We start from the raw sequence: 25,014 nt of genomic DNA, 5'->3' as shown, positions 1-25,014 counted from the left end.
ACCCGCAAAAATCCAGGACACATTCATAGCTGTAGACCGTTTGTGCAATGCATAAAAAACAAAGTAGTGTATTACAAAATAACTTTAAGTGATGGGTCTTGTTTCCTAAACAGCAAAAACCATGAAAGGCTCACCACAGAGCAAGTAACCGCTGGCAGCCAAAAACAACCAGTCACAAGATATTTAGTAATGCAACAGTAACCTTTTGAGCTCTGATGCCTCACATCAAGAGGGTCCTGGGGAGTTTGCATATTTTCACCATGTGCTAGTTTCAAATTCTTTGATTAACCTCAAAATGTGATCTTTTAAGCTTCAAGGAATTATACATGCAATTTCAATAATCGTTTTATCCTTTAAACACTAAAATTGACCAATTATGAATTTGAACAATGATTTTAAGACTTGATTTTGGCACAATGTGTATATATAGCAGCTGGATGGCATAGTGGTAACACTACTTCCCTCCTGACCAGGGTGTCTGTATCCAATAGGGGTCGCCAGGCTATATTTAATATAATGTATTATTATTCCTTTCAATAGGGAAAGTTAGTGTGAAGTGTTCTGTTTTATTTAGTTTATTATGAATATATTACATGTTAAGGATGATGAAACAATGTTTCCACTGAATCTTTGGAACAAAGACCTGTCCTCTGAAAGACACCACGTCTGAAAAGACAGAATAATGTGACATCCATATGCTAGGAGCAAGGATGTATTTTATTGCTATGGTGCAAAAAAATAGTAAAACACTGTATCATGACATTTATTAATGAAAGTCTTTTTTTTTTTTTTTTTTTTTTTTTTCGCCTGTCCCATTTGGTTCTTTAGCCGTCAGAATTGTTGTCTGAAGACCAACAAGGATACCCAATGGATTTATTTTGCCAAATGGATCATCATGGCATTGCCGTATTGGTCCATTTGATCGACCTTTGTTTTTATTATTTATTTTATTTTCAGTTGTTACAGACGGGACAGACATGAGTGAGGGATAGGAAAGGGAGAAAGAAAGAGGAAGGAAAAGAAAAACAGAAGGGGAGAGGGACAGTGAGAAAGGGGGGAAGAAAAAATATCTCCGGGATCACCTGTTGAGAGAAAAAGAATAGAAAACAAGCAAAAAAAAACAAAACAAAGCAACATACTATACACAACACCATCGCATTAATCTAGCTAAGTGTAAACAGCAGTAAATACTAAATATTGAATGTTGTTGTGCAGCACGCAGGACAGACAGCGCACAATGTGCTTTGAAGTAGCAGCCAAGAAAGGTGTGATTTAAGTCTACGAACAGTGAACACCCATGTGCACACCTGTGTGGATCGGCGCGCTTGTATTCAAATGGTTTCCCCATGTAATGGTCTGCTAGAGGATGTAGAGAGCCATAGCCCCGTCCCCCAGGGCATGAAGCAGGCATGGAGGAGATCCAGGCCCCAGACATCCAGAGGCCCCAGAGTGCAAGAGCCCAAGGAGGACCACCGGAGGGGCATCCGTGCCACCTTCATGGGAAGGGCTGAGGATCCCCAGACGAGGGGTCATCCAGTAGCCACCGGGCAGAAGCTAGAGGGGGCTGCACCGGCGTGCCCGCCGGCTCCGCCGGCAGCCAGCTGTGCCAGAGTGAACCGAGCCGCAGGCACAGAGGCCGGAGGCCCGAGGGCCCCCCGCGCCCTGGAAGAGGCCTGACCGAGCAGCAGGCGCCAGGCCCCGCCAAGTAGCCACCGGGAATGAAAGTCTTTTGAGGCATCAAGAAAAGCCATGAATTTTTTCTTCGAACTATCAGGCTGGCTTCTTCCACCAAATACGTACGCACTGTATCACAACAGAGATGGAAAACAAGCAGCAAAAAAGCAACAATTAAGAAAAAACAAAACCCAGGGGAGGAAGCAGATAAGAGGGAGGGAGCAGGAAAACAACAAGCTGCAAATGTTCTTGTTGTGCAGTGTGGCATGCATTTAGACAAACACACAGCAGTTCGACATTTTCAACCAAAAGATTTTTTTTAATTAAAAGTCAATATATATCCAGAAAACCAGAATATACACATTAAATTGAGTGACATATATTTTCATTTTAACATTTTGAAAAAAGTGCAAACATCACAGTATCTAAAAGCTTACATATGTGAGTTCTGCTGGACGTGACTGAAACATAACGCCAATGAAATACATGACAATTTTACATTTCTATTTAATACTGGAACACATCCAACCAAATAAATGCATTTTGGCCCATTTTAAAGACAAAGGTCTGATAATCAGGTTTGAAAAAAAGAAAAACAGTCACTCTGGATTCATTTATAAAATATTCAGTTATTAATTTACAGTGTGGACAAATGCAATATGGAATTTACCATCTGCACATCAAAACAGTACAAAAGAAAACTCACTGAGGCTCAACAAGTACATGTTTAAATGACCGAAAATCTAAAGTGCTACTTTAAACAACTTAGGAAGCAGCTATAAAAAAGCATACATGATACAAAATATAAAATAAAAAGCTTATCTAAAGTTCAAAACATCATCAATAGTATTATATAGCTTTCTTTTTTTATATATACAATAGAACAGTAACCTGCATCTATTCCTGCTCGCAATTTCCGTGTTGGGAATAATTCATAATTATTTCCAACTTACAATTTCTAATTTAGTTACTTTGAACTTTGACATCCCTCTCTCTTGTATAACTAGAGCCAGTCTAGCTTTTCTGCAAACGCAGGCTTTAGGCCTGATTAAGGAGTTCCTGAGTGATACTGTAATTTCTTTGCCACTGGCCTAAATTAGAAGAATCAAGTGATTAAATGCCTTTTTTAATGCAACTTGAGCGAATTATTGATATATTAATATTTAGCTAATTGCCACCAAAATTAATTATAACTCAGAATGTGTGACATATAGAGCTATAAATAAACAGCAAATACATTTTGTAAAATGTTTCTTTTTTCTCCTATTTGTGTTTTACTAAATAGAACACAAGCTCAAGAATAAATAATTTAGAGTGAATAAAAAAGGTTTGTACACTCAAAATTTGAGAAGTTACAGCAGCTGGATTATGTTTGGGAAGAGATACTGACCCATCTTCACTTTTACAGTTACACAGCAGGTCATATTTGTGTTTGCCCGTACAGCTAACTTGTGCTCGTTACTACCGAGATACAGAGTTAAGAAACGTAGGATATATGGAGAACCTGCTGTACTTTTTTTTTAGCTGTAGCTCATATTCTCCTGCAGTTACCACACCTGACAGACACATTTCATCAGAACAATCCTCCAGGAGAAACGTCTTGGTCAACCTCCAGCTCCTCCATCACTGGTGGTATACTGGCATTATTTTTACATTCAAAGTCCGGCTTCTGCATCTTTGTTCATTTAACTCCTCTCCTGGGCCTGGAGCATGTGCTGCCTGGTAGATCCGGTGCTGCTGCTGCCAAGACCAGAGCCACCAGCCTGCTTCTGCATCCAGTCCAGCATGCAGAATCGCAGCATCAGGAAGAAACCTGCGAGCGACAGACGAGAAACCAAGATTCAAAATGTATTGTTTTTACTCAGTCGCCACAGTATCTGATTGTTTTTAAAAATCTTTGACGTGATTGTGATAGGGACAGAAAATTTGCAGTAAATATGCTAGCAGGAAACGAGCATGATTTGCAGTAAGAATAAGTCAGTGGCAAAACGTTCTCAGATATACTACATAAAAAATGAGCCCATTTCTTTTAGGATTCATTTTAAAATTCTTTTATTTACTTTTAAAGCTCTCCATGGCCTAGCCCCATCTTATCTCTCTGAGCTGCTACAGCCTCATACACCCACCCGCTCTCTCAGGTCAGCTGATCAGCAGCTCCTGAAGATACCAGGACTGGGCGTAAACTTAGAGGAGATCATGCTTTTGCTGTAGCTTCCTTTAGAGATTAGACAGGCCAGTTCTTTATCTGTTTTTAAGTCACTCTTGAAAACCCACCTCTTTACCCTGACCTTTGACACCACGTGAGATGTTGGTTTTTATTTTTTATTTTTATTTCAGTTGTTTTTAGGTGATTCGATGCTGTTTTATCTTGTTTTTGATTTAATATAGGGCTGTTTTAATTTTATGTTTTATGTGTTTTATTTATTTATTTTTGCTGTTTTCTGTTATTCTATTGTTTTAACTTATTTTCTGTACAGCACTTTGTTCCTGTGCTGGGTATTTTAAAGTGCTTTATAAATAAAATTGGATTGGATAAAAAATGAGCCTTTAATATCTGTTATTTGCAGTAAATGTCACCATTCCTCAGCAGAACAGCTCACTTCACGTGTTTCTAAAATCATTCAAAAGTCTTAAAATATTTTTTTTAACTCAAAGATATTGCATAATTTTAATATTTTTTTATTCAAAGAATTTTTGAAAATTAATTATTTTACAGTGTACAGAGGTGAACCAATACACTCATGTTTTTATCAGCTGCCTGGATGTAGCTGAACAATGACTCTAAAAATGACGAACAAAAAATGAAAAATTATATTCTGTTTTGTAAAAAAAGAAACCACATTATTTACAACAACTTCTGCTGACAAAAATATCCCATATGGAAAAGATATATATAAATCTTATAAAGTTTTTATCTGTCTTGTATGAAACTTGTATGAAAAGCATACAAGAGTGAAAACACATAAGATCCCTTGAAAAATTATATAATGAAACTTGTATGTTTTGTATACTTACTAAAAAAATATATGAAAGTAATGAGAAAGTGGCCACTTTCATGAGTAAATCATGTAAGCCTTATATGATTTATGTATGATTTACTCATGAAAGTGGCCACTTTCATGAGTAAATTATATATGTTTTTACTATTTCTTTTCCATATGGGATAATACAGCTCTTCTACAATAAATAATCTGTAGTATCATTTATGTGGTAGTTCTTACGACGATATCATAACAATTCAGTTTAAAAATAATCTTTAATCTTGTTTTACTGTTACGAGACATAGTTTAGTCATTGCTATGCTGCCTGCCTTTGCTTGGATCAGATGGTCTTTGTGTCCGTACCATTCCAAGCTTGTGTGCTAGCAGCAGGGAAGTTGCAGAGAATCCTATTCTATACAAACTTACAGCCATTATAAATGCAGATAACGTCATGTCAGCAAACAGCTAGATTGGGCTCTAAATTGTTTCTATGTTTAAGAAAAGAATACACCTGTAGGTAGGGTCATGAAATAAAATTACAGATGTAGCATTTAGCCACTGCATGTTATATGGCTGGCATAGAACACATTCTGACACCACTATGCAGCAATAATGGGGTTAATAAATCACATATTTGGTGCTGAATCAAAAACAAGAATGCTGCATGTGAGAGGAAACAGCTTTGTCTCTGATAGGCAACGGCAACTGAAGGCCTTGATTAATCATGGCCATTGTCTCATTCCCACACTGATACAATAGGCCACTGGCTCCACATGTACAGTCACAGTGTATGAGTCAACAATGAATATACTTCCATCCAACAACCGACTATAAATAGTTAAAAGCTATAAAAGCACGTGGAGATTATTCCAAGTCACCTTTTCTTTGGATCTGTGTATTTATTAGATGACAATGATGTAATTTAACGTTGAGAAGCATCATCATCCCCTTTTGACAGTTTTCTGGAATGTATTCATAAATAAGAACAAATGCAAAGTAATTCATAAACATGAGCTCATCATGCTTGTAAAGCCAATGGCATGTGTCCAAGGAGTCTGTCATTTCCATTGTTTCCATCTACTGTGCTACAAAAACATCTACATAACACACTGAGGTAAAGTTGCATTGTGTTACAGGCTATGTGGTGTTGAGGTACGCATTCCTTATTTGCATAAAGTTGAGGTGTAGGGCTCTATATGCAAATTAGGGGCATCCAGCATAATATAATGCCTCTGGAAACTCCCGAAGGATTTTGAAAGATGGAGATGCATGGCATTTCATGCCTCGGTTTAATTTCTTTTTCTTTTGCTGGATATTTACAAGTGAGTGGCCATGTTGGTTTGTGTCTGAAAAGCAAAGAGTCCACGTGAGCTGTCCTATCAGGAGCAGTTCAGTGTAGGAGAATGTATGAGAGTGAGAGCATCTCTTAGTCATCATGACTGTCGAACTGCTCATCTACCACGTGATGGTCTGCAAAATATTCTTATGGTACTTGTCCTTAAGTATAACATCTCATTTTAAACCTGAAGTGTAATCTGGAATCACTGTACAGCAAAAGCACTGACCTTGAAATGAGTTGAGGATACAGGTGATGAAGAGAATAAAGGTAGAAATGGGCTCAAACTCAAGGAAGGCCAGACCCCAAGTGGTCCCATATAAGCAGCTGAGGCCCCAGATGCTGAGAAACGCCACTCGGTTCTGTTTCCATTCATCCCTGGTGCGGATCTGCCTGTAGACCAGGAACAGCATCACAAGGCCAGATGACACCAGGAGGGCCAGAATCATCACGTTGGTGAAACAGAAAGCTAGCCAGCCCTTATTCTCAGTTATATCCATCCAACACCTGGAAAAATCAAACAGTCAGAAGACAAAGAAAAAAAAATCCAGAATAAAAATGATGCTCAAAACATGCTCAGCATTTTATTAAAGATTCCCATAACCCCCTTGAAATGTTTTGCTGTTGGCTTGAAAGCATGATTTTAAATACAAGCATCTGCTTGTATTTATTCACTTTCCAAATAATTTTAGATCAGATAAGGAAAGGCTTACATCTTATATGGATTCTCAGGGTCTTCGCTTGGTGGCACCTCTATGGGCCCATAAATATCACCTATTGGAGCCAGGATGACAACGGGAACAGCAGGAAGAGCTGGAAAAGAATAATCAAGAGTCTTACATGTGCTTTACCTTTATGTGTCATGAGTAGGGATGGGTACCGGTATCCGGTGCCATGATGGCACCGGTTCTGACATAAACGGTAGTAACCAGACCGAAAAGCAGCGCACATTTCGGTGCTTTTTTTTCCTGAGCTGTGATACACTTTAGATTCTAGCCAATCATTTTACGTTTCCGAGGATAGTAGGCGGGTCCAGGTACGTACGTTCTTTTAGAGCAGAGCTACAGATTAAAAATGCCCAAGGCGAAGCAGTCAAAAGTCTGGCTGTACTTCACAGCAAAATATGCAAACTCAGCAGCTGCAACAAGTGCTTTAAGCTGATACTGTGATACTGTCAAAGGAGGTAACACCTCGAATCTGATGAAACACCTGGCGACGCATAGCGTTTTTTTTTTAAAGCCGAGAAATGCGCCGTATTTGATAGCTTGCTGCGAGACCTCACACCATGCACATCTACTGCGGGTGTAGCCGTAGCCCTGCCAGTGTAGCAGAAATGATGACGGATGATGATGATGCAGCAGCAGCCGTTCTTCTCTGCGTGAGTAGCTTAATGTTGTTCATGTGTAATTTACGTTGAGTAGGCTAACCACGTTATTACATTAATGCATGTAAGGTGAACTAGCAAACACCATCATAGCTACATGCGGCTGTCTTCTTGTTTGATGGCAGATACTCCCGTCACCCTGGCCAAAAAAGCTAAAATGACCAAAGAAAAAGTGGGAAACAGTTAAACATGAGAGGTTTTTGGACAAAGATTGTGTTTTTTCCATTGTTTAAGCACTGCTTCCAGCCCAGAGTGATACCATATATGCCCCATAGCTGCAGAAAAGACTAACATTGTTATCTTTTTACAAAAAAAAAAGCTGAACATGAGAGGTTTTTGGACCAATTTTGTGTTCTCCATTCTTTAAGCACCGGTTTGAGCACCGTTTAAGCACCGGCACCGTTTCAAAAGTACCGGTTTGGCACCGGTATCGGATAAAACCTAAACGATACCCATCCCTAGTCATGAGGTCTAATTCAGAAATGAAACTCACCAAAACCAACTAGGTTCCATATGTAGGGCTTCAGGCGGGGGGTGAAGACCATGTAGACCAACCAGAAAGTGTGCAACACTTCGATGCCCATCCAGGCGAAGGAGCAGAGGAGGGCGTAGTGAAGTACTGCTCCTACCCAAGGGCACACGCTTTCCCCTCCCACGTTAGCCAGGACTCCATTGAAGAAAAAGTTCAGGCTGAGGAAGGCGAGGGACACAGCTAAGCCCACATGGATGGGCAAGGACTGCTCCTGTGATCGCCTCCTTGGAAGACAGTGGAAAGTTAAAATAATAAAATACATAATAAAATAATAAAAAATATATATATTGTATATTACATAAATACATCTGTACCTTTTCCTGAAGAGATATATTATAAGAGCAACACAGCTGATCAGAGATACGGCACATCCCAGATATGTAATGACAGTAAGCTCCAGCAGGTGGGGCACTGGTTGACGATTCAGGTCCTGCCATAGGAAACAGTGCAGTGAGCAACATGGCCTTCACAAGACACACTGGTACAATGAAGACTGTTGATTTCTGTGTATCTTTTAAAAATCATTACTAATCTCATCACTATTGGTTTCTGTCTGTTGTTTATTTGCTGTATGAAAAGCAGTGTATCCGCATGTCTCACCACCAGCACAGTGAAGTACGTCAAATGGTTACACTGACACACAGTGTGGTTTTCCCCACTCTGCTCTGTCTTACATCCATCCTTCGACCAGTTCACCTGCAGAGAATCTGCAACAGGGAAATATCAAATCAGTCCGCATTGCTGAAAATGGTGATAAACGAAAATACAGATAAATATGTAAAGTAGCACATAATATTCATCTCTAAATGGTTCCAACCTTTTCTGGTGTCCCATGAAACACATGCCCTTGTTTTTCTTTTCTGAAATAAAGAAGGAGATGAGAGACATGAGCTGCAATGTCACCACAATGTCAAAGAATATCTACGTCACAGGTGCTTTTATGTGTTGTTGTGTGCATTGCACAGATGCAATAAACAGCCTCATAAATTGCATAAACAACAGTCTGTTTCTGCCAGACATAAGGTTAGAAAAGAAACCTATAAGTGGTTTCTGTGTGTTTGCTGCACCGTGGCAGTAGATATGCAGACGTCGCGGAAGTAAAAACCATCTTGTTTTTCTTTTAACAGCATCTGCACCTGAGCCACATTTGACAGCCTGCGTGTTTATTGGCATCTGTACTGCTGCACATTGCAGTCAATTCAACAGTTACTATTTGGTACAGTAAGTGTCAGTTTAAGGAAGTAGCTTTAAGTAATATAAAGTGGGTGGGGAGCGTACTGAAACAGGCTAAAGGCCACAGAAACACACAAACTTACAGGTACGGCTTCATGGTAAAAATCAATCCTAATGGGTTCAGGCAGATTTCTGATGATCTCGTTCTCCACCGTGATTTCCACCACATCATTGATAGGCTTGGCAGTTTTGTGAGCCTCCTGAAACAAACACACACAATTTGACCTTCATCTTACGTAATGCAGCATAAATATTTGCACACAAAGCAACAAAAGTATTCCAGATAGTATCGCAAATGTGAAGAAAAAATGGCAGGCTGACAGCTAAATGAGGTCACCTGAAATCCTGTCATATGTGCCTGTATCGACTGAAGGCAAACAGCCTTACCTGTAACAGGGAGATGTTCTTGAAGAAAGTGCAGGTTACTTTGCTAACATTTTTCCCAGCTTGTTTTAAGGCAGCAGGGAGGTGGACAGTGATATTGGACTGGACAGATCTACTAGCAATGGCCTGGAAAAGAGAGCACATATAAGAACTGTGAGTTTTTACAATGTAAGCAAAACCTGCTTCACTCTGCAGCTCTGCTTGTGGCTCCGCTTTGAGATTGTTGGGTTACTAAATGACTCTATTTTAGGGTCGTTTAGAGAAAAAAATGTCAGCTTTCAACACCATCCTGTAATCGTCAGTAGAATGCTGCCATCAGTCACTTTTATGTGTCAAACTCAAATACACAGTGGGCCAAAATTCAAAACTGGAACAAAGTCGCGGGCTAACATTAATATTTATTGAAAAAAAAAACTTCCTCCAGATATAAGAATGAATCTTTTCTTATGGACTCAAACAAGTTTTGCTGAAAAACTGAATATGGAACAAGCAAAGCTTAATACTAAACAATATATATATTAGCTGTATAATACCAGTAGGCCAGTTCTAATAGTAATTTGGTATGGCTTCGCAGGCCAAATGTAATTAGGCTGCGGGCCAAATTTGGCCCGCGGGCCAGAGTTTGACACTTATGCTCTAGGTTATTCAAAAATGAGCTGTAAAGTAAGTCTGGATTAAAAATGGAAGCACACAGTCTCAAATGCAAAGAAGGTTTTCTGCTAATGTCAGCAGTGCTGTGGCAAACTCTAAAAATATGAATCTTCATCCCAGTCGTATGACTGAAAGTGAAATCTCACTTCTGCAGATGTGTGATTCAGGTGAAACCTACAGAAACCTAATATTTGGATTTAAGAGGTGATATTACTCTGCAGAGCGGGACATTTTTGTGTGTCTAAGGAGGAAAGGTTGCATTTCATCACAGCCCGAGCACTAAAGAAAGCGAAGGTAAGGCTAACTTCATTCTTCACTCCTCCAGTTTTTAAACTCATCACTACACCAAATAATAAATGACAGTACTGAGTGTACACAAATCCAAAACCTGAGATGTTTTCTGCCCTCTTTGTTCCTCTTAACCTATAAAAACATATCCGTGTGCCACAGTGGGCGACAGAAATTAATTCCAATGAACTGCAAAATGTTGTTTTTAGTTTATCCCTGACACAATGATCATCTTCTAGAGCTATCCATTAGTTTTTATTCAATTTCAATTATTTTTCAATTTCATTTTGTTTCAGTATAGTTTATTACAAATTCATAATACAAGTTTTCATAATGTAGCTATAATTAAATGAGATTGTAAGATGAGGTAGTTCAGAACAGCAACACTGCAATACAACAGCTGACACACTATCACAAAGAGCATCCACTCTCTAAAAAGAAATCATCAAAGCCTTCTCACACTGGTTGGTTTGAAAAAGAAAAGGTTAATCTGAAGACAAGTGTCTTTAACTTTTGTGTGTTTGTCTTACAGGTGATGTGACGCTCTGGCCTTTGAAATCTTTCTTCATCTCCACATCAGATTTGTAAGCAGATGGAGGCTCAGCACACCTGGACACAAACATCAGGCACAGCCATGATTAGAAGTTTCTCATGTTTCATTTGAATGGAGTAATATTACATCAGACGGCTAATGTCTTCACTCCTCGTTTGTAATCAAAGTTTGTGTACTTCAGGAAGGATCAAGTCTACAACATCCTGCCATGATATCCCTGCAATAAACTGGTGCATTTGAGGAAAAGAGAGGAAATTACTTGTTGGGGCCGGATTCCTGTTTCGCCTGTTCACATAATTCTCCTGCAAAAACAGAAAAGAAGAGAAAGTTGCTGCACTTGATAACTGAAATCTGAAATGTTGGTTCAGCAAAGCTAAATATTAACAACATTATAGAGTTATTAGAACAAATAAAATAGTACAGAACATCAATTTAATTTTTTGCTAAATATATTTCATTCACAGATTTTCTATCAAGAATATGCTGACACAATATGTGTAATCTTCCTTACTGTAGTTGGTGGAATGTGCTTGAAAGGTGTACGCCATCCGTGTTTTGTCGGTGATGAAATCATGATTAATCTCGGTATTGAGGATGCCGTAGTCTGCTTCTTGTGTGTTTGGGCCATCACTCAAGTCAGTGCAGCAGGAATCCTGCAGGCTTGCAGGTGAGCACAGAATAAGCTTCTTCTCTCCTACCTGAACATCACAAAAGAAAAAACAAAAACAGAAAACAGAAATTATCATAATAATCTTGAATTTAGCTAGTGTAGTGTATGCAGTGTACAGAACATCATATAAATTTTACATTTTGTTATATGGCTTTTAGAATGTGGTGGTGGTATATTATTATACACATGCTCTTTTTCCACATCTTTCATTTAACTACCTCACGCTCATTTTTTAGTTGAGTTCTCCTGAACTTTAATGTTATTGAGTAAAATAATGGGTGTCAAATGATGAAACAAAAACAAAAAAAATAGCATTTAGAACCCACACTTAAATTTAAAAATTGTTATCACTTACTGTCAGCATTAACTGGTCCAGCAGTGGCTCCCAGTCCAGACAGAACTTGATGTCCCCTCCTGACTCATATCCAAGGTGCTTGAAGGTAATCACTTCAGATCTCCTACACTGGGCTGTGATCTGCCCGTTGATGGACAGAAAGCTCTCATTGGCTGAAATGGAGATTCCTTTACAGCCAGTAGAGATGTTGAGGTTCAGGCTCAGGGGGTTGTTGCCATGGCGCCATGTGCCGCAAAAGTTCCAGTCCAGGTCATTGTTACTGGAAACTGTTAAAATACAGCACACAGTATTAACACATAATTTAGCTGATTGGTTCTCCCACTTGTTTTGACAATGAAAAATTTCATCTACGTCACAATGGTATTAGTGACCAGTCCAGATAAAACAACCCTCTTGCTGCACTCTACTGTATGTGCTTTCATCCTGGTGTTAGTTTAAGGGCAGGGATTATCCAAGAGAGAGACGTTAAACATTTCTAAAGTAGACCTCTTGCAGGGACTTTGCAATGTGGACTCAAATAATATTTTTCACTTCTCTTCACTGAGGTGATTTAAATATTTGTGGTTTGAAGCTACTGGGAAACTTGGTGGGTTGTATTGCAGTTCTATAGTACTGAGTGTTTCCTAGCATATTGTCGCTATATTATTTTCATCCTCCAGGGCTTTGCTTTGGTTACATTACTGAAAGCAATGAATACTACACCTCTGCATTCAGTAACACAATCCTGCCATCTACCTGCATTGTTCGCTAAAATGTCACTACTTTGGCTAGACTTTAAGTTCAGGGCAGAAAACTGACATGTAAATGAATGTGTGTCTGCCAGCACTTGGGTAATAGGTCAAAGTTACAATTTACAAATTTTAAACTAATGATCAGTTCATGAGCTCGACGTTGCATTGATTCTTATTGGAGCCCATGTGTCCTGCCTTTCTTTATGATACTGACCGAAGAGTTCTCATGGTAGTGGAGACTTTAACTCTCCTGTGTCAGCAAAGTATTTCCTTAGTATCTGAGGCACTCTAGTTGTCTAATGCTCACAAACAGAGGTCACATAGAGAAAAATACTATAAAGGAAATGCTATGAAAAACTGATAATCTAATATATTTTTGAGAATTCTGTCATGTTCATTTAATGTCTCTTCTAGAATATCTATAAAAAGGGGAACATGCCGTATAATGTAGGAAGTGGCACAACATGAATGCAGTTTGCTTTCTGATGAACAAGATAAAGTGTCTCTAAGATGTGGTGATCTTACCAGTGGTGAGGATGATTAAGAAGAGCGCAAACTTCAGATTATCCATCAGCTCGGTTGCTCACACCTGTTCTGCAGAAATACAAAAAGTGAAACGGTTTTAAAAGGGGAACAAATTTATAACTGCGTAAATGCTTATGCAAGGAGAACAGCAATTTAGCACCATTAAAATCAGTGGATAAAAATGTGTGTGTGTGTGTGAGTGTGTGTGTGTGTGTGCATGGTTAAATGAAAGAGCACAGTGTTCATTTGCAGCCAATTTTAACCACATATAGAAAATGTTAGAACAAATAAAATCAATTACATTCTTTTTACATGAAGTCATAAAAAAAACGAAACAAAAAGTTTCCAGTTTAATGTAATGACATTTTTTTTTAGTGATACCATTCTCATTTGGACGCCTGGTTTGTTATCTGTCCTTATATATTAGTGAACACAAATGAGTTCAGCCTCAAAATAAACACAGCGACCTTTCTAAGCTCTTATCAATGGAAACAGTCTTCCCCTTGTAACGGGAATGAGAGCACATACACATGCATCAGCAATTCACTCTTTCCATAACCCTACAGTGAACTGCTTTTCCTCCAAGGTCAAGTGCTGAATAGTCAAGCAAGCTTATACTGACAGTTTCCATGTTAGTGTTTAAAGCAGAAAAATATACAACTGGGAATTTTCTTTGAAAAAAATCCACTTTGCATCATATTAGAGAATCACATGACTGTCAACAGACGGACATGTCTCAAATAACCACAAATGCATTTTTGTCATTTTCAATTTCAACCAAAGACGGAAACTCATCCTAGTCTGGTGTCATTGCTTCAAGCGTCACCACATCCAGACAAGCTGATAGCGTGGAAGTTCAAACCTAACAAATACTAGATCTGCGACTACGTCGCGTGGGTTTACTGCATGGTATGCGTGACAGTGAGAATGTCTGGAAAATAATCAAAAAGGCAGACAGGAACCTGTTGAACCACAGACAAAGCAGGCAGACAGACAGAAAAACGAACAAGAGAAAGACAGGGAAACATCACACTGCATATCCTGAGAGGTCAGCTTGCTATTTATAACACCCACACTCGATACTTGAGTATAAGCCTTACACAACCCACCCAGTAATGCACAGAGACATACAAATAAGCAAACAAACACACACAAACAGGAAGTTTATTTGATGAACACACAAAATGCTACCTTACTTTTTTGCATTATGTGGCACTTTCACTGAAGCTCTACTGGCTGGGCTTCAGTTTTAGAGTTTGATAAGTCGGTGATGTTAACATGCTCAGTTCTTTGTTGTTTTTTTGCCTCTATATCTTCCTCTTTCCTCCCTTTTCCTTCTTTTGACACCCAAATTGGTCAAGGCAATTGGCTGCCCCTCCCAAGGCCTGGTTCTCCTTTAGGTCTCCTCGTGTCAAAAAGAGAGTTCTTCACCCCCACCATTGCCATATACTTACTCATAGAGGATGTCTGTTGTTAGGATTCTCTCTATAAAAACAGTAGGGTTTTTAGCTTACAGTACAAATTGCCTTGAGATAATAATCTGTCATGTAAATAAAGTCATATTGAATTAACTGCATTTTCTTCAATGCTCTAAATTTTAGAGAGTTAGTCTGTTCTATCGTTATCTGTGTCACATGTCTTCACTATGGTCATCCCAGTCAACACACAAGCCTCACCACTTGTTACTCAAGCATTTCGTTTGAGAGCGACAACTGAATGTTAGCTTTCCTGTGAAGATGCCACGTCACACCGACACTTCTTGTGATGCAGAACTGTGGTTTGACATAAGATATCTTCTTGAAATGAAGCCAAGAAGACAATATCAAAATATCCCACAGTTTACTTTTCAGTTCAGTTATCTAACACAAAGACGTGTGAAAATGAAACCTTTGTATTCTCCGTGTCAAAGTGTGGTTTTGGCATTTCGTTCTCTGATAATTTAAAAGTGACAAAAGCAAAAGTTGCTAAGGTGTAACTTCAAGCGGTGCCTGCTTAAGGAACTAATGTGTAATATAGTGACCTGCCAGGAAGGAGTGCAGTAGTATTTCTCTGCCTCAGTTAAACAGATATTGTAGTTTAAAATATGTTACTGTCTTTTCATTTATCAAGGATCACAAATAAATAAACATGTGGGGATGAATAATAATAAAAACTAATAACAATAATAATCTATAGAAAACTTATTTATCTGAATTACAACTTTTACTAGAATAGCATGATACAACATGATATAATAACATGATTCATTGTGGAGCTCTGTATCATAATTTCAGCCTCTATGTCAGGAAAAAAGTGATTTATGAGATATTGAACACGACGTGATTGTTGGTGTCAATTTACTGTAATTGTTCCACCCAACTATCTCTACGGTTAACCTTGAATGGTCAGAAAAAGAGAAAATATCCACTGAGCGGCAGTTCTCTGTGTAAAAAATGTCTTGTTGTTCAGAGGAGGAGCTTGCTTTGAACTGATAAGAAGGCAACAATTACTCAAATAACAATCCACATATGTTCACCAAAGCACACTTAGCACTTAGTTCCTCCTACGCCGGGCGGCGCATCGGGCAGCTAGTGATCTCCATCGATGTCGGTCAGCAGCGACTGCTTCAGCTTCGTCCCAGGCAATGTCGACAGTTCTCAGATCGTCCATGAATGTTCGACGTCATGTAGTCTTTGGTCGGCCTTGCTTTCGCTTGCCAGTGCGTGGACGCCATGTCATGGCAATCTTAGCTGGGCGATGAGGGGGTAGGCGTAAAATATGGCCCGCAAAGCGGAAGCGCCTTTCTGCAACAACATCAGCTAATGGGCGGGTGCCTGCTCTTCGTAGGACCTCCTCATTTGTTATTCGGTCCCGGTAGGAAATTCTCAGGATTTGCCGCAGGCCACGTTGTTGAAGCACGTTCAGGTGTTGAATAATTGCACTTGTTGAGCGCCAGGTTTCACTAGCGTAAAGTGCAGTAGGGAAGACGATAGAGTTCAGTAGTCTGATCTTGACCCTAACATTTAGGGAGTTCCAAATAGGTTGGAGACGTCGCAGGACACCAACTGCCTTCCCTACTCTGGCGTCGACATCCCGATCAGAGACCCCGTCATTCGAGATGATGCTGCCAAGATATGTAAAATTCTCCACCTCTTCAGCACGTTGTTGGTTGATCATGACAGGAATGCGGGCACATGCATAGCCAACTCGGAGTACCTTGTTTTTTTTTGGCGCTGGCGCACGAAAAAAACTACTCACCAAAGGTAGACGATAAACTGTTGCAATAGTTTGATGGGTCAGAATTTGGTGTTAATAAAAGCATTCTGTCCTGTATCAACAGGTCAGCAGGTCAGAGTGGTAGTGGTAGAGTCTTTGTACATATTTGGGCCTCTAACTTCCAAAATGCCACCTCCTCCCTGAGTATTGTTGCTATGGTTGTCCATCCCTTTACAATCACAGAACAGCCATCATCTAATGACTGATTCCAGGATGATTATGCACCGTTTCACAAACTCAAATGGCCTCTTCATTCACTAGATCTTAATCCAACAGAGCACATGCAAAATGGGAGATTCACACCACGCATTTGCAACTGATAAGTCTGCAACAACTGTGTAATATTATCATGTCAATATGCTCCAACACATCTGAGGAATGTTTTCTGTTGAATATGTTACAGCAGTTCTGAAGGCAAAAATGATCCAACCTTGTACCACCAAGGTGTGCTTAATGAAGTGGCTTAAGAAGAAGTAAGCTTAAGCATGGGATAATTGCTGTTATCAGTGTGTCTCATGAGAGAGACATCTGTTAAGGAAAAACATCAAACATCGGTTTGTTTCATGTATGTTATTACAACGGAAACGAAAGCTCAAAGAGACCAAAGCTTGGACGAATCTTCAAAAGCAGTAAGTGATGAGCTTGTTTGGTGGTCCTTGTACCATGGTACCATGCTAGGACAGAAATGAGCTGTTGTTGTACCTTAACCTAAACACACACCTCTGTCTCTCCTGGTGGACTCGGAGGAACAGGAGTCCCTCCCTCTGTAGATACAAAAGGATCATTCTATGGTTAGAAAAACACGGCAATAGTGTCATCAAAGTCCTACGTATGACCTTTACACCTACACACCAATTTGGACTTTTTCGAGCTAAAATTCCCAAAATGATCCTTCCACGAAACCCTAATTTAGTTCAGTCATTTGTTTGTTTCATTATCCCTCTTTTTGTAAGGTATAGTCTGCAATAGTAATCTTAGATACAGGTTATCCATGCAGGGCCTCGAACCAGCAATCTGTGGGTAACTAGGCGGATTGCCAACCAGCCCAGCTTTTTTTTTTTTTTTTTTTTTTTGTAATTGCCCACCCGGAAATAGCAGGCTGAACCAGCCCTGATCACCCCCACTTCAAAGAGTATAAATTCGCCCTTTACACAAAGACTTCCCCCCCAATTCTTTTTTAATATTGGGGAGTGGTATAAAAGCTGAAGTTGTGAATAAACATGGGTGTGGTTACTTTGTCAGCTGTTCCGTTTCTCATGAAAGTACATTTTACGAACTCCTCATATCATCAAAGAGAGTTCCTATGTATATAAATAAATAAATAGGTAAGAAGGCCAATCTTGAGGCTTTAAAATGTTTGTCTTAATTTGTTATGTCTTTTTGTTTGCATCTTCATAATAGAGTCCATGGTCCCCATACGTACTTATCACAATCCCCAAACTTTAAATTTAGAGTTGGGGTGATGAATTCACACACAGCATTAGTGTATGATTTGTAGCAGCATCACCCACCAACTGCTCATTACAGTTTTCTCATTATGGACAGCATATCTACGAAGAGATCAGAGGTTAAAAATAAATGGCCACTGTCACCACACCCAGTGCTACAAGAGTGAACACACACTGTAAGCTTAGTTGAGGTGAGAATAATGCCTATTGTCAAATATTTTATGTGCAATTATATAATTGGGTTCGAGTCTTTGCAAAGTTTGCAGTGATGCAAATAATTTAAACAAATATATTCACTCTCTCTTACACAATATTTCAGCTTGTCGTGTAAACTAACTCTAATTCTGCACTCACTCTCTATTGTTCATGTACACTGGCCAGGGATCAATTCAGCACAAGAATTTCCCCTTTTCTTTCACTTCCTATGCTTGTGCGTGAATGTGGGTGTGAAAGAGACGCAATGACCAAAGCCTGGCATACGTGGAAGTGTGTTAGTGAGACGCAGTGCTCGCATACCGTAGCAGTCTTAGAATTTCTCACCTTTCAGCACAAAGACTCCACACATCCAGAAACTAAATTCACTCCATTTGTCACTCCTACACATTTATAAGATGATATGATAAGAGCCTTTGCCTCAGCATTTATGTGAAGACATGCATCCATTCGAACTACCCACAACTGTGTTAACGAGACAACACTTGTGATTCCCCCGTCTGCTTGATTCTGTTTTCCAGTAATGACATATGTGGGTCTGACTCACCTGCCTATATGAATCATCTTTACAAGCTCTCACACTATGGCACAAAAGTCAAAACAATGTGTGACACAGACGGCAGAAAATGATACCAGACGGAGTACGCAGTCTGTGTTCCAAGGTACATGGATATGTAACACTTTTATATTTGCTAGCGAATTATCCAAACCTAATATATTTTGCCACAAAAGTTTGAAACGTCTCTGCTCATCAAGGCCGACTGTCTTTGCCGTTCTTCATAACATAAACTACACTGAGAAGTGGACATGAGAAGTCTGCAACAAATGCGTTATGCTATTGTGTCAATATGGACAAAAATCTCTGAAGATTGTTTCTCAAATGTTTTTGAATCTTTAACATGTAAATTTTAGGCAATCTGAAGGCCCGAGGGGGCCCAACCTTGAACTACCAAGGTGTTAGTAATGAAGTGGCTGTGAAACTTGAGGATAGGTAATTGCTGTTACAAGAGACAACTCTGTTTCAAAAATCCAGTGGTTTAAATTTGTTTTATGTATGCCTTTACAATAGAGACTACAGCTTGGTATTCAAGCAGGGTTACAGTTGTTATAGTTGTAGTTGCGGCGTATGTTTGGTAGCAGTTTACTACCACAAATCCACTGTGCTGGGGTACCAATAAACCTGCTGTGGTTGTACTTCGACCTACATAACCAACCTGGTTTACGCTTGTACTACAATATAAGGTAGTTCAAGGTAGCGATCAACATTGTGGCCAGCGCTTACAACTGTATGGGCTGCGTTGACAGCAATGTGTAGTTACCTGCTCTACCACCTGAGCTACAGCCGGGGTGGCTGTAGCTCAGGTGGTAGAGCAGGTCATCTACTGATCGGAAGGTTGGTGGTTTGATCCTTGGCTTCCCCAGTCTGCATGCCAAATATCCTTGGGCAAGATACTAACCCCAAATTGCTCTCCGATGCATCCATCGGAGTATGAATGTGTGTGTGAATGTTACCTTAGAAAGCACTTAGAAAAATGTGCTTGTGCGAATGGGTGTGAATGGGTGAATGTAAAAGTTGTGTACAGCGCTTTGAGTGCTTAGAAAGAGTAGAAAAGCGCTATATAAGAACCAGTCCATTTACCTTTCTAGGCAGGCGTTCATCTTGTTTTGGTTCTGTGAAAACGAAGTACTGACTAATGGTACTTTTTGGTGTGGGTGATGTAAAGCAAAAGAAAGAAAACCAAAAAAGTGCCATCTACATCTAAATCAGACACATGCACTTATTTTGGACTTTTTTTCTTACAAGGGCAAGACAAAGTAGATGGATTTGTAAAGAGTACTGATAGTAAAAACTCTGAAAATAATCAGCCATGGATGCCAAAGTAAACACTAGAGCTACCTCCCAATTCAGAGTGAGCTAAGAAGATAACATATCGATCACCTGGTCTTGATGAAGACAATGGGATCCAGATATCTGACACCATCTCAATGCTTTTTCATGTATACAGCCACACCTAGGGTCTACAGAGAAGGGAAGTGCAAAGTTGAGGAAAGGTACAGCAGAAAGGGTTGCATTAACCTGACACGTGTGGACATCACAGGCACTGGATTCATACAACACCTCACATCTCAGAAATGGTGATCACTCTCTAGGTTCAAAACTTATTTAATGGTACAATAGTCTACATGTTTGCATTGAATTGGTAAGTAAATAGAAAGTATTTTAGTTAGTTAGTAAGCTGGACTAGATTGCAATAGAAAACGTTCAGTTTGTCAGGTGCATGCAACTTTAATTACAAGTTTGAATAAACTGTGTTGGTCAGTCTGGCTGGTTAACAATCACACTTTGCTGTAGAAAAAAATGACCGAAGACATAATTTGCAACAGAAAAAAGATGATAAAACACTAGGGATGGGTACCGGTATCCGGTGCCATCATGGCATCATTGGATTCCAGCCAATCATTTTACCTTTGCAAGCGTAGTAGGCGGGCCCAGGTACGTACGTTCTTTTAGATTAGAGCTACAGATTAAAAATGCCCAAGGGGAAGCTGTCAAAAGAATGGCTGTACTTCACAGCAAAAGATGCAAACTCAGCAGCCTGCAACAAGTGCTTTAAGCTGATACTGTGCAAAGGAGGTAACACCTCAAATCTGATGAAACACTTGATGACGCATAGCGTTTTTTTTAAAAACAGAGAAATGCACCGTATTTGATAGCTTGCTGCCAGACCTCACATTGAGCACATCTTTAAACACCGGTTCAAGCACCGTTTAAGCACCGGCACCGTTTCAAAAGTACCGGTTTGGTAATGGTATTGGATAAAACCTAAACGATACCCATCCCTATATAACACAATATATCACAGTAACTTATTGCAATATTTAGCAAAAGTATCAGAATCACAATATAATTGCATCATTGAGTTGGGTATTATGATAATATTGCACCTTTGGGTCTTTGGTAATTCACACCTCTAGCAGATGAACTGAAACGCGTTGCATCGCCTCAGACAAAGATCTGTGCAATGTGGGCTAGATGTTAAGTGTGTTGTGTGTTTTTTGGGACACATATCCCACGCCACGACTTCTGGCATCTATGCAGCACACACATTTGCTAGATATAGCTATAACTGAGCAAGTATCTTCATGTAAATGCGTGTGACAGACTTATCTTCTAGTGAATTATCATTTACTTGTCAGTTGGGTTGATTTTCAACTAAACACGAAAAGATCAAGCTCTGACGACAGTAGACGAAACTGCTAGGATCAGCATTTCAGCGTTGCCACTGAGGGCATGCTATGCTCACATTAACATACTTCAAAAGTAAATGTTTATTTCATATACACATCTCACAAGACTTAGGTATCACATTATACAATTCACTTGTGAAAAGGGGCAACATTTACATTTTTAGTCTATTCTTAGTTTAATCTTTCATGAGTTAATGAGAATGTTTTCTATAAATGATAAGCACCTCCTATTAAACCCTTTGATATACATGACCTGGTTTCAGCAAAAGTACCTTGAAAATACCATTTCCTGTCATTCTCAAAGATTTAAAGTACCTCAGGGTAACATTTTCTTTCACTGCTGACAGAAAATGCTGACATTTTCTGCTGACTGTTTATCTGAGTTAAATATGTGAAAACGACCCATCCAGTTTCACCATTTCTTTTACCCTCAGTCTTGGAACAAACTGGAGCATTTTAAATTATAGACATATTAACGTATTTATTATGAATGTGCCTTTAAAGTAGCCTGAGTTTGTTTCCTGTGGCAGTTTTCAATCTAAATTCACCCCACTCGTCTACAAGCAGCAGAGTGAAGCAGCAAAGAATGTGCGTGGAAGAAGAGTAAGCCAGGGAACAAAAGCTGCTCTTTGTTGTCAGGCTTTAGAGCTGAAGTGACAGCGAGCATGAATAAGGGTCAAAGACCACTGGCTGATTCAGAGGCTGGTTGAGCCAGTGGTTAAAAGAACTGTGCACACCCATACTGACAGCTTACACTTACAAAGCTGTCACTTACTTTTAAATTACAATATTCGCTGATTGCATTGAAACGTACATATGTGTTTGGATTTACTTATTTTCTGGCCCTATATGATTTTTCATCAAGAAAAATGACAGAATCAATTAAGGGGTCCTTAATAAGAATTTCAAGTCTTTTCTAACACTGGCTTAAATGGTGCTGCTAGGAGGAGACTTCACTTGGCTACACTTTTGTGCAACCGTTTCCTAAAAGATAAGACGTTTTTGTGTTTCTGAAGCACATTGCATGAAGGAACAGGCCCATCAGTGCTGCTGTTGTCATGTTGATTTACAGCACTAAAGCTGAGCGGCTACTGAATGAGTCTCAAAGTGAGATTCTAAAACAATTGAAAGTATTTGTAATAAGTTGTTTGTTTTTTTCTCATCTCACCACATGCAGCAGACACTCAACTAAACCCCAGGAAAGCTGAGTCAAAGCAGGAATGCGGAGATATTTTTCAAGGTTAGGTGGAATATGGGTCGTGGGGAATGTTCCTGAGGGTACGTTTGCATTGGACCTTGCATACCTTCCCATAGCACCACAGTGATGCAGGGTGCATGTCTGTGCATGCGATTACATGGCTCCTTTATCTGTATCTCGACATACTCTGCAAGGAAATTGGAGGAGCAGGTGGAATGCTGCACACATTTCCTTCGGGGATATGAATAAATCAATAAAACAACACACACACGAACTCTGGCACGGACAAAAGACTGCATATTATTACGTCTAAATCACCCCCAGTGTGGCCTTAGGTGATCGCCAAGGGCTTTGGTTCGCCATCAACGGCTTTCTTTTCCTCATTATTAAAAAAAAGAAGTCAGCACAAAGGAGAAGCGCTTTCTGAAATGAGTCACACAACCACAGCAGCATTTGCATTTCTTAAGATGAATGGTTAAAAAAAATACCCTTCTCATTTGTCACTTTATCACTTTCAGTTTCCAGTAGTTCTCATATCTGCATCTGCTGTTTTATCTAATTTAATTTGGGCCATTGCCCATCTTCTGTTGTTCAGGAGTCTTTTTTTTTCTACATGAGTGAAGACTTTTGATTGTGCATCTCATCACTGACAGGAAACCGCACGCTACAGCTGTAAGGAGAGCAAGTTCGAGCTGCTGTCACTACCTTTGATGGCTGCCTTCAGGCAGCAGCATGAACCCAGACATCACCTCTTTGTACAGATACAGGCTGAGAGAGGTGAAGAAAATGGTAACCAGTGTCACAACCTTTTTACTGTAAACAGCGCGCTGATGTATTCCTAGCTCAAGCGCGCACATAAGCAATGAAAAAAGAAATTAATGTGAAATAAACGAGGAAAAATAACACATTAAAAATGGGTCGACCACTGTTAACCAAGCCATTTATAATAAACACTGAACCACCATTATTATCTTACAGGGCATGTAACAAATGAGCCTTAGTATCTCTCTCCTTTTTAATGTTTTTGTAAATTAATTATCACTTTATAGCACAAAGATTATCTCGTAAGATTATTTTAGTTTATATTTTATTCACAAAATGTTTTTCATAAATTGATTGAGGTGCAAATGTATATCAGAGATACTCAAACGCAAACATAAATAGATACACACACATCTATCTATCTATAATGTGATATATACATATCTCTCTGTCTCTCTATACACACACACACACACACACACACACACATACATATATATATATATATATTAGAGCGAGAGATAATGTGATATATACATATGTGTGTTTAACTTTAGCCTAGGTTTCTAAAGCCAACCAACGTAAACAGCATTATTCTTCCATGAGCGCGTGGGCTTACCTTGAATATTTCTCCCGTCAGTATTCGAGGTTTCAGGTCCCCTCGTGAGAATCACCACCACGCTTTATGATGTCTTCAACTAACACTTTCACCCACTGTTCCACTCGCAGTGAACCCACTAAAAATGGAAAAATGTAGTTCCACACGCCCGGGATTCTCCAATCAAAGAAAGCGAAAATGTTAACCGGGATAAGGAAAAGTTCATCCTGGACCGTTGCTGCTATTTTTTTTTCGGTAATTGCGGCAGCAGCAGTTCGAAACACGTGAAACCGTTTTTTTTGTTTTTTGTTTTTTAAAGGAAAGTGAGCGATTAAAAAAGTGTCCCAGTAAAACGATAATTGAAGCCGACCACCGCGAAGCCTGTCCACAGATAACAAGGTGTCCGCGCCGGCAGCTGTCGAGTTTACTATAATAAGGGAACTTTTCCTTTAGACTTTCAAAATAAAACCTAAGCAATCTAAGCAAAATAAATAAATAAATAATAATTAAATAATGCAAAAACTCATCTTGTAATCTCAGACAGATTCTATGTGTTTGTTAAAAGTACATGCATCTTTAAAAAAAAAAAACAAGAACTAAATTTAGCCAGAGAGTAATTTAGTTACCTATATTTTTTAGGAAACTGAACTTGACTAAGTTTCAATTTCACACTTTGGTCATTGGTGCTTTTATTTTGAAGCCACGCAATTTTGTCCGTATCTCTCTCTCCCTCTCTCTCTCTTTAAAATTCCGAGTTTCACTTGACTGCTGTCACAGCAGCAAGGTGTTCAACGGAAAGCCAGACAGAGTGACTCTCCCTGGATCTTGGGGGGAGGAGGGCGGGCGGGGGGGAGCAGAAGAGAGCGAGAGAGAAAGAGAGGGCTGGCGAGAATCCAATTACTCATTCTACTTCTAAGAACATTCTCAAGGAGACAAACCTCAGCACTGCATAGCTTTATTGAACTACCCATTTAATGTCATTGTTATTGGCATA

At 39.4% G+C, this 25,014-nt stretch overlaps 1 protein-coding gene across 3 annotated transcripts; it reads right to left on the bottom strand.

The window, feature by feature from the left end:
- Nucleotides 1-1,153: 1,153 nt before the first annotated feature.
- Nucleotides 1,154-24,435, bottom strand: adgrg1 (adhesion G protein-coupled receptor G1). Of its 3 annotated transcripts, none has more exons than XM_085168439.1 (15): nucleotides 24,042-24,435; nucleotides 13,298-13,366; nucleotides 12,038-12,307; nucleotides 11,528-11,710; nucleotides 11,276-11,318; nucleotides 10,994-11,072; nucleotides 9,528-9,650; nucleotides 9,224-9,340; nucleotides 8,725-8,767; nucleotides 8,508-8,614; nucleotides 8,222-8,337; nucleotides 7,869-8,131; nucleotides 6,705-6,804; nucleotides 6,221-6,498; nucleotides 1,154-3,487 (listed from the first exon to the last, which is right to left on the bottom strand). In XM_085168439.1, exons 2-15 carry the CDS (start codon nucleotides 13,341-13,343, stop codon nucleotides 3,360-3,362), a joined length of 1,896 nt encoding a protein of 631 aa, XP_085024565.1. In that variant the 5' UTR covers nucleotides 13,344-13,366; nucleotides 24,042-24,435; the 3' UTR covers nucleotides 1,154-3,359. The 3 variants fall into 3 exon arrangements, with proteins under 3 accessions (XP_085024565.1, XP_085024556.1, XP_085024572.1); XM_085168430.1 differs by having other exon boundaries at nucleotides 11,528-11,714; nucleotides 12,042-12,307; XM_085168446.1 differs by having other exon boundaries at nucleotides 11,528-11,714; nucleotides 12,042-12,307; nucleotides 13,298-13,361.
- Between the last annotated feature and the right edge of the window lie 579 nt (nucleotides 24,436-25,014).

The sequence above is a fragment of the Neolamprologus multifasciatus genome, chromosome 1 (genome assembly GCF_963576455.1).
Source record: "Neolamprologus multifasciatus chromosome 1, fNeoMul1.2, whole genome shotgun sequence".
In the NCBI taxonomy this organism is placed as follows: domain Eukaryota; kingdom Metazoa; phylum Chordata; class Actinopteri; order Cichliformes; family Cichlidae; genus Neolamprologus; species Neolamprologus multifasciatus.
The sequence above is the reverse complement of the archived record's forward strand: the minus strand, read 5'-3'. Positions and strand labels throughout refer to the sequence as shown.

Coding starts and splice junctions, on each gene's coding strand:
- adgrg1 (XM_085168439.1), bottom strand. CDS start 13,343: ATGGATAATCTGAAGTTTGCGCTCTTCTTAATCATCCTCACCACTG. Junction 11,319..11,527: donor AGCACATTCCACCAACTACA/GTAAGGAAGATT, acceptor CTGTTTTTGCAG/GAGAATTATGTGAACAGGCG. Junction 6,805..7,868: donor ATGGAACCTAGTTGGTTTTG/GTGAGTTTCATT, acceptor ATTCTTTTCCAG/CTCTTCCTGCTGTTCCCGTT.